Source organism: Priapulus caudatus, unplaced genomic scaffold (genome assembly GCF_000485595.1).
Source record: "Priapulus caudatus unplaced genomic scaffold, Priapulus_caudatus-5.0.1 Scaffold109, whole genome shotgun sequence".
NCBI classification, from domain to species: domain Eukaryota; kingdom Metazoa; phylum Priapulida; class Priapulimorpha; order Priapulimorphida; family Priapulidae; genus Priapulus; species Priapulus caudatus.
The window spans coordinates 288,191-296,851 of record NW_014577170.1 but is presented as its reverse complement, the minus strand read 5'-3'; the positions used below and the strand labels follow the sequence as shown (position 1 = coordinate 296,851).

Here is an 8,661-nt window from a genome sequence, read left to right as displayed (position 1 = left end):
ATAAATGATAAATATAAAATAAATAATAAAATAAAATAAATAATCGATGAGGAAAAGCTAAGTTGAGCGCTTTTTTTAAAACAAAATATTGCCTAATGAGCATGTTTACATATGTAAATGTTATTTCTAATGGGAGATATGATATAACTTTCAGCTTTCTTAAATGGCAATGGTAGCCAGCGCTTTGCAATGGTGTATTGAATGTGTAAGTGTCAGAGCATGTTACAAGTCCTTTGTGAGAACAAATGATATGCACATTGGCTGATATACAAGCTGCGTGCACAGTGTCATAATATAGATGTCTATACTATAGTGTCTATTTTATTATTATGACACTCCTGCTAATATTGAGACTGCTTATACCGCTGTCCTAGCAGTACAGAATATATATAATGCTGTCGCCACCTGGTGGCCATATCCACACTTGAAAATTTCAACAGATTTAAAATGATTACATCTTTAAGTTTCCTGCACAATTTCCAAAACGTTGTAACAATTTGTTTTTGCTAAAAGCTGACGAGGTTGCTTTTGAATTATCTTAATGCAAGATACTATGTGGTAATATGTATGTGATAATATAACTATGTGTGTAACATATTGTGGCAACATTAAATGCTCGTTATGACTTATGTATGGCATCATTTGGAATTATAATGCAGCAATTCAGTCAATTCGCGTGACAAATGTGTTTTGATTCATTATATTTTGTGTAAAGACATTTTTTCTAGTACTAATAACAACGCGATAATAAGTTATAATAACCTGATCGCTAACTAATTATTAAATAAACATGCTACAAAAATTACCACAACTGCCCGCCTGAATTATAATCGCAAATCGATTAAGTAAATTCTTTCGAAACAGTGAGTCGACAAGTGGTTGTGTAAGCGCTTGTTTATGTATGTGTGCATGTATGTGTGGATGTATGTGTGGATGTATGTGTGCATGTATGTGTGCATGTATGTGTACATGTATGTGTGGATGTATGTGTGCATGTATGTGTGCATGTATGTGTACATGTATGTGTGGATGTATGTGTGCATGTATGTGTGGATGTATGTGTGGATGTACGTGTGCATGTATGTGTGGATGTATGTGTGGATGTGTGTGGATGTGCGTGCTGGCAGTTTGTATGTGTGGATGTATGTGTGGATGTACGTGTGCATGTATGTGTGGATGCATGAGATGAGAGAGATAAATAGTCGGGTACTCACTCCACGTGTAGCCAAACTGATCTCCCTCCTCCTCATCATCAGTGAGCTTGAGCTTACTGGCACTGTCAATGTCAGCCTCCTCCTACGAACCAGAAATATCTGATCAGAACAACAGGTGACTTTCTCAACACTGACATGCATTACCGAACGTTGCTATGAATGTCTGTATGAACGTCTGTATGAAGATCTATGTGAACGTCTATGTGAACGTCAGAAAGAATGGCTGTATGAACGTCTGTATGAACGTCTGTAAGAACGTGTGTAAGAACGGCTGTATGAACGTCTGTATGAACGTCTGTATGAACGTCTGTATGAACGTCTGTATGAACGACTGTATGAACGTCTGTATGAACGTCTGTATGAACGTCTGTAAGAATGGCTGTATGAACGTCCGTATGAACGTGTGTATGAACGTCTGTATGAACGTCCGTATGAACATGTGTATGAACATGTGTATGAACATGTGTATGAACGTCCGTATGAACGTGTGTATGACGCTGTATGAACGTCTGTATGAACGCTCCGTATGAGCATGTTGTCATGAACGTCACGTAATGACGTTGTATGAAGCGTCTGGTATGAACTGTGTGTAATGGAACATGTGATGCAACATAGTGTATGAACATGTGTATGAACGTCCTTATGAACGTTGTGTATGAACGGCTGTTGAAGCGTCTGTATGAAACGTCCGTAGTGAACATGTGTATGACGTCGTCGATGAACGTGGTGTATGAACCGTCTGTATGATACGTCGTGTCATGAACGTGGTGTAACGTGTGTAGAACTGCGCGTATGAACGTCCGTATGAACGTGTGTATGAGCTGATGTGAACCCGCCGATGCGCTGTAATGAACGTCCGTATGAACATGTGTATATGAACGCTCGTATGAACTGTGTATGCATACGACTGTATGAACGGTCTGTATGAACGTCTGTAAGAGCGGCTGTACGAACGTCGATGAACGTGTGTGAATGACGTGTGTATGAACGTCTATTCGTGTATGAACGTGTGTCAATGAACTGTGATGAACGTCCGTTATAGTCCGTATGACCGTCGCGTATGAACGTTCAGTAGAAGCGTTCGGTACGCAACGTCTGTAATGAACGTCCCGTTATAACGACTGTAAGATACTTCTGTATGAATGACGTATGAACGTCTGTACGCCAACGTCTGTAGAATGAACGTCCGTATAAACGTCCGATTAATGAACGGTCTGTATATCTGTATGAACGTCTGTAAGTATGCGTAATCGCGCTTTCAATGTTTAATACACGCCGACGCGTTTGATCGCTTGCACATGCAACGCACCGAGCGATATTCAACACAGCGATTCTTCACGTCGTCTTCCCAGGAAAAAAATCCGCGGAGACATCGTGACGCACTAGAACGCTTACCGACTGCCCCGTCGCCACGGTTTACCTGTTCCTCCGCGGGCCGCTCCCTGTCTCCTCCAGCCTGTCGCACGTCACGCGGACGTTCTCTCTCGGGCGGAGTCTGGCAGCAATGCGGCTGCAGCTTCAACCGGAAGGCCCCGCTTCGAGGACGCCCGGCCTCTTGGCGGCGCAACGGCTGGCTTTTGGTACGGCGAGACGCGGGGCGCTGCTGCTGTTGCTCTAGCTGCCGGGCTGGCTGGTCTCTCTCAGGCGCAGCGCGACAGTGGCCCCCCGCCGAACTGCTTCGGACGCCTGCGAGCGAGGTCGTCGTCAGAATTTAGAATGATTGCGCGAGGAGGGTGGCTGTCTCGGCGTGGTGCTCGCGGGGTTTTGAAGTTAAAGCAAGCAATGTGGATCTAAATGGCGAACGGCGCTTACTCGTAGAGATAAATTCAATCAAACTGAATGCGTTAAAATGAGATTCTAAATTAAAATCATTATTAAAACCTAATCATGCTAAATTAAATCCTTATTTCAATTATTTACTAAGTGGTGGAGAAATATGCGTGATCCTGTACGTCTTAACTGAAGCTTTCTAACTTACTTAGTGCCAACCTCTTGAACAATCATAACATCTTATAATAAGTAGTACTATATATATATATATATATATATATATATATATATATATATATATATACATTATATATGTATCACTGCTCATCATCATGCTGTAATTATACTTCTACTAAGGATGACGAAACATCCAAAACTTGAAATTTCATAAATTACTGCACAGCGAGTGCAAAGAAGCAGGAAGCTAGTAGCAACGTGAGTGTATGTACCCATCGGGGAGGAGGCGGCTGTGGTAGTGCTTCTGTAGGCAGGACTGGCGCCTCCTTCTTTCCATCTTTGTCCTCATTCTATGAAAAAAAATCACTCATTCACGCCACGTTTTATTTGTTCTCTACGCTAAACGAATCGGGGGTTTCTTTGCCCCCCCCCCCCGTGTTCATTCTAAGAACGACGAGAGATGCAGCGACGAGGAGGGATGAGACACGATGGCCACGCAGAGCTTCACTTCGCGGAAAGCCGCATTACGTATGAGAGAAGAGTACTCGCCACAGTCTGTAAGCTTTGTACAACGAATCTAACGGGACTGCGGGCGTTGCGTATCACTTCAACAGCCTTGTCGTGCGTCGCATCTCTCAAGTCCACTCCATCAACCTGCATCAATAAGCACGCACCACCATTAAGCCTCATCACAATCACGGAAGTAGGATTTTGTTATTGCAGCGAAAACCGAGTAATTAAAATAAATTCTCCACAGGTCGCATGTAGTCGTTATACAGAGCGATAGTTAATGAGTGCGCTTGCGCTCCAAGCCATAGCATTTACATTTAAATGCCAATTGACACACACATTACACAAACACAACGATTTCTGATTTGCTCAACAAATCTTCAGATAATTTGCAAACGTTAACAAGCACAGAGAAATTCAGAAATGAATTCGCCATCATCGTATAAACACCACACGATTTCTTATGGATCCTTAGTTCGTCTTCCTCGTATTTGAATTCATTTCTTTCCTTTTTCATTCCTTCGCACTGAAATTTACAGTTGTCTTGCTCCACCCCCGGCTATGTCGCCATGGTTACCTCAATTAATCTGCCTCCCGTCTTTAGCATGCCCCAGTGATGGCGCTACGTCGCCATGGTTACATAAAGCACCCCGTCTTCAGGGTGCCCCCATGACCATGCTACGTTACCATGGTACTACCTCGAGCACTCTGTCTACGTACTTCAGCGTGCCCCGTTACATTGCCATGGTTACCTCAAGCACTCCATCTCCCATCTTCAGCGTTCCCCCGCGACCTCGCTATGTCACCATGGTTACCTCGAGCACTCTGTCTCCCGTCTCTATTGCCCCTATGACCACACTACGTTGCCATGGTTATGTCAAGCACTCCATCTCCCGTCTTCAGCGTTCCCCGCAACCTCATTACGTCACCATGGTTACCTCGAGCACTTTGTCTCCCTTCTCTGGCATGCCCCGTTATGTCGCGACGGTTACCTCAAGCATCCCATCTTAAGGAGGTGTACAACAGTAAGCCTCCGCAATTGTTCACCGTTGCACTATTTCGTCTCTAGAAAAGGCCTTTTTTGAAAAAAATTTCGCCAAAATTCGGCACTAGATTGCAATAATTTGCATTATGCATGCAAGTTAGATGCCTCGTGGATGTCTAGAAAGCATTAGAAGTAAAATTGGTCTTGTTGTGTACTCGTGACATTCCGTCAGGTGGCGTAGCCGCAGCGACCGGCTGGTGATTTTTGCGTATGAAATGTGTTCAGACAACTTTGCAGAAATTCGCATCATAGAGCTGGCAAAGGTTTCGAGCAGAGCATAGAGCATGAATCTGTAGTTATTTAACACGAATAAACTGTATGTTTTGTAAGTGCAGTAACAGTGTGAGAGTAATTTTAATTAATTTCTGTTCGATGCTTATTCAGGCCTGCAGCCTATGGACGCCCTCTACTGTTGTTCAACACCTTAAGCATGCCGTGCTACGTTGCCATGGTTACCTCGAGCACTCTGTCTCCCGTCTTCAGCGTGCCGTTGCGTCCCGCCGGGCTCTTGGGCAGCACGTTCTTGATGAAGATTCCTGATATGATGTTGTCGGCCGAGCCTCCGTCCACCTTGCCGCCGACGATGCTGATGCCGAGGCTCTTCGTGGGTTCGCGTGTATATCAGTTACACGCATTGAATTCGATGGCTTGTGTGCATGCGTGCGTGTGTGCGCGTGTGTACACGTGCGTGTGTCTGTGTGTAACTGCATAAACGTCCGGTGAGCAATGGAAATATATCACTACTTTAGCTTTTGGCAACATTTGAGGCTGAATACATAATATAAGGGAAACAGTGAAACGATAATTATACTATATATATGATAATTATACTTAGTGTGTACTAATGATAATTATATGATGCAACTTGAGAAATTATGAGACACGAATGTAAGTAGATGCAAAAAATGCTGCTGCTGCTGCTGCTGCCTTTTGCTGCTGCTGCTGCCACCGCCACTGCTGCCGCTACTACTGCTGCTGCTGCCACCACCCCTGCTGCCGCTACTACTGCTGCTGCTGCTGCTGCTGCTGCTGCTGCCACTGCCACTCCTGCTACTGCTACTGCTGCTGCTGCTGCTGCTGCTGCTGCTACTGCTGCCGCTTTTGCTGCTGCTGCCACCGCTGCGGCTGAATGTAAGGCAGCACATCAGGGTGGCGTGTTGCTACACACACCTTATGTCTGTGCCGAGCAGGGAGGAGCGCCGCAGGATGGCGCGCGCCTGCGAATTAGTGATCTTGCGCATCGACTCATTGTTGATGCTGACGATGTAATCGCCCGGCTCGATGCGACCATCCCGAGAGATGGCGCCAGACTTGGTCAGACTTTTCACTATGCAGCCGTTGATAGCTCTATCTACAGCCTCAACACTGACACCTGGTGGAAGAGAACGAAAGTTTATTTAACATGAGTCACGCGAGTATCGGGGTTGTTGTGTATTTGCACGTGATTAACGGTTGATATTAGAATTAGCGAAGCAGGCGTCGGTCACTGCTAAAATATTACAAACCTTAAAACTGCAATTATTTTATTCTGATGAAACGCCATTCATGCCTATTATATGCGAATATTAGGTTAAAAATATTATACACCCGCGTCCCGTTTTATCTAAACTCAATCCAACAATAGAATGGCTGTCTTACAAATAGCTTTTGACAGTAATTCTATAGCGCCTTAATTACGTTTCGTGAAAAGAACACATTGCTTACACAGCACGTTCCCTTACAAAACTGCAATATTGCTGCACATTAAATACACACATAACATCAATGGCATAATTATGAAGCTTTGCAAAGCCATAAACTACTATCACCAGGGTAGAGCGAGGAATGTAATTGTCGTTTTAACGTGTTATTGCTTCGATTTTTAAACCCGTCCTATGGGTTGCCGACATCACAGACGAGAAAACAAAATGGTAGCGTTCAAAATAAATGCTTTACGAACTAACCTTATGTGTGAGTGTGTGAGTATGTGTGTAGTTCAACCCCCCCCCCAAAAAAAAACACAAAGATTTCGTATTTAACACATCTTCAAACACAGCGTCGCTACGGAATGTGCAAAAGAGCGAGCGTTGTAGGGGCAAGTGATTGCATACCTGCTGTGGGTTTGACAGCGAGAGGAGAAGAAGCCAGTTGCAGGACGGGCTCAGGGCTGGCCCGCATACGCGGAACAAACTCCACGGACTTGTCCGAGAGCAGGGAATCGGATTTCTCCAGTAGTCTCTGGTTCTTCGACTTTATATATGGCGATCTGAAAAACGGATGGAACCTATGGAATTCCGTCGGTAGAGCATGGCACGTGGCACACCCAGGCACACTGCGAAGCCACTTGAAGCCGAAGGCAGTGGAGTTTATAGAAGACGATCACAAGTCGAGAGAAAGTTTTTAACGATATATGACTCAGAAATTAAACATGAGCGTGACATGTGGCGGCTGGATAACCAGAACAACGAAATTTTATTGAGATAACAAAAAAACAAAAAAACACCTTTGAATAAGGGAGACTTCCAGGTAAAGGCCTTCCATGTAACCTGAACAGCATAGCCGAGTTTTCATATATGCATGTTTATATGTACGAGCATTTTGTGCACGTGTGTGCGTGTGCGTGTGCGTGTGCGTGTGCGTGTGCGTGTGCGTGTGCGTGTGCGTGTGCGTGTGCGTGTGCGTGTGCGTGTGCGTGTGTGAGGCTGTGTAAGCATGCTGTTATTTGAGCGTGCATGCCTGTGTACCAATAGGGTTATTCTGTTTATTTACCCTACTTAATATCCCAGTAGTTGAATTACTGCAACGTCGTGTTATATTTGAGGGAGGTTACGACTTTGAGGGACTCCTCTATAGATCGTGTTTTCTATTACCATCTTACACACAGTGACACTGCCCGTCTCACATCCTGCCCACGAGGTCATCAGTACAAAGCTTGTCAGAGATATTTCACAACTTGGTCCACGTAGAAAATCCAGCGCCATGTTTTCCGTTTTTTTAACAAGATGCTCGAGCCATCGTGCTTCGTTACCATGCCACGTACATACTTAATCGCTGATTTCGTCTATACGCTAAAGAGGCTATTTATTTCAACCGAGACAAGCCATGCGATGCAATTGAACACACAATTGATCTAGCACGAGCCATGCAGAAAACCGACAACGTTTCATAATTTCTTACAATAATACATGCCTCTCATTGTAAAGACTAATATTGAGTAAATTGGAAGTGTGAATGTTACAATAGCAATCGTTAACTCCTCGACGTTGCTTTATTATTCGCACTGCAATTAGGGATGTGTAACGTAGCAACACTCGCGACAAAACTCAACGCCGATATATGATCAGAAAATTCAATTAAACATTAATACGTGGTATGATCTGAATCGTGGCTTCTGAAGCAAAAACTATACGAACAGGCACAACCAGGAATAAAGTTGGCGCTGGCGATTCAAGTCGTATACAGATCGTATTAGTCTATTAAACCCGGGAAAGGGAAAGGTTATCGGTCAATGAAGACTAACAAATGGACACGCGTGCACCTTCTGTCTGGTAGTATAATTTCGTTGTCATGCCTTCCCCAATCCCAGAGAATAATAAAAAAGTGCTCCAATCCTCAAACTACAGTGTTAGACCGAGGCTGAGAAAGCGTGGTTTATTATGGGATGTATATTTAGATTTTTATTGTCATACATAGTCCAACCATACCACATTATCCCACTCACTCGAAAATCGCACGCGGAAAAAGATATTGCGATGCATTAATTGCCATAGATTGAAGTTGCTATTCACGTGGATGAAGTGTTCTTATCACACGTTTCACGTTTATAAATTGGGGTGAATCTTCGACATGACAATAGTTGGACTATGTAACAAGGATATTTCCCACCAACACTAACGAGTCTGCATTAGCTCAGGGAAGTTAGCTCCCAGTTCCCAGTTCCCAGTTCCTTATTCGAATAAGGAACTA

The 8,661-nt window shown here is 44.1% G+C and overlaps 1 protein-coding gene across 1 annotated transcript in view; it reads right to left on the bottom strand.

Moving 5' to 3' along the window:
- Window positions 1-5,886: 5,886 nt before the first annotated feature.
- LOC106805325 (multiple PDZ domain protein-like) overlaps window positions 5,887-8,661 on the bottom strand; it is a gene marked incomplete at its 3' end in the record, with an annotated part of 76,510 nt that continues 73,735 nt past the window's right edge. The window contains 1 exon segment of the mRNA XM_014806875.1: window positions 5,887-6,088. Coding sequence (XP_014662361.1) covers window positions 5,887-6,088 — 202 coding nt within the window.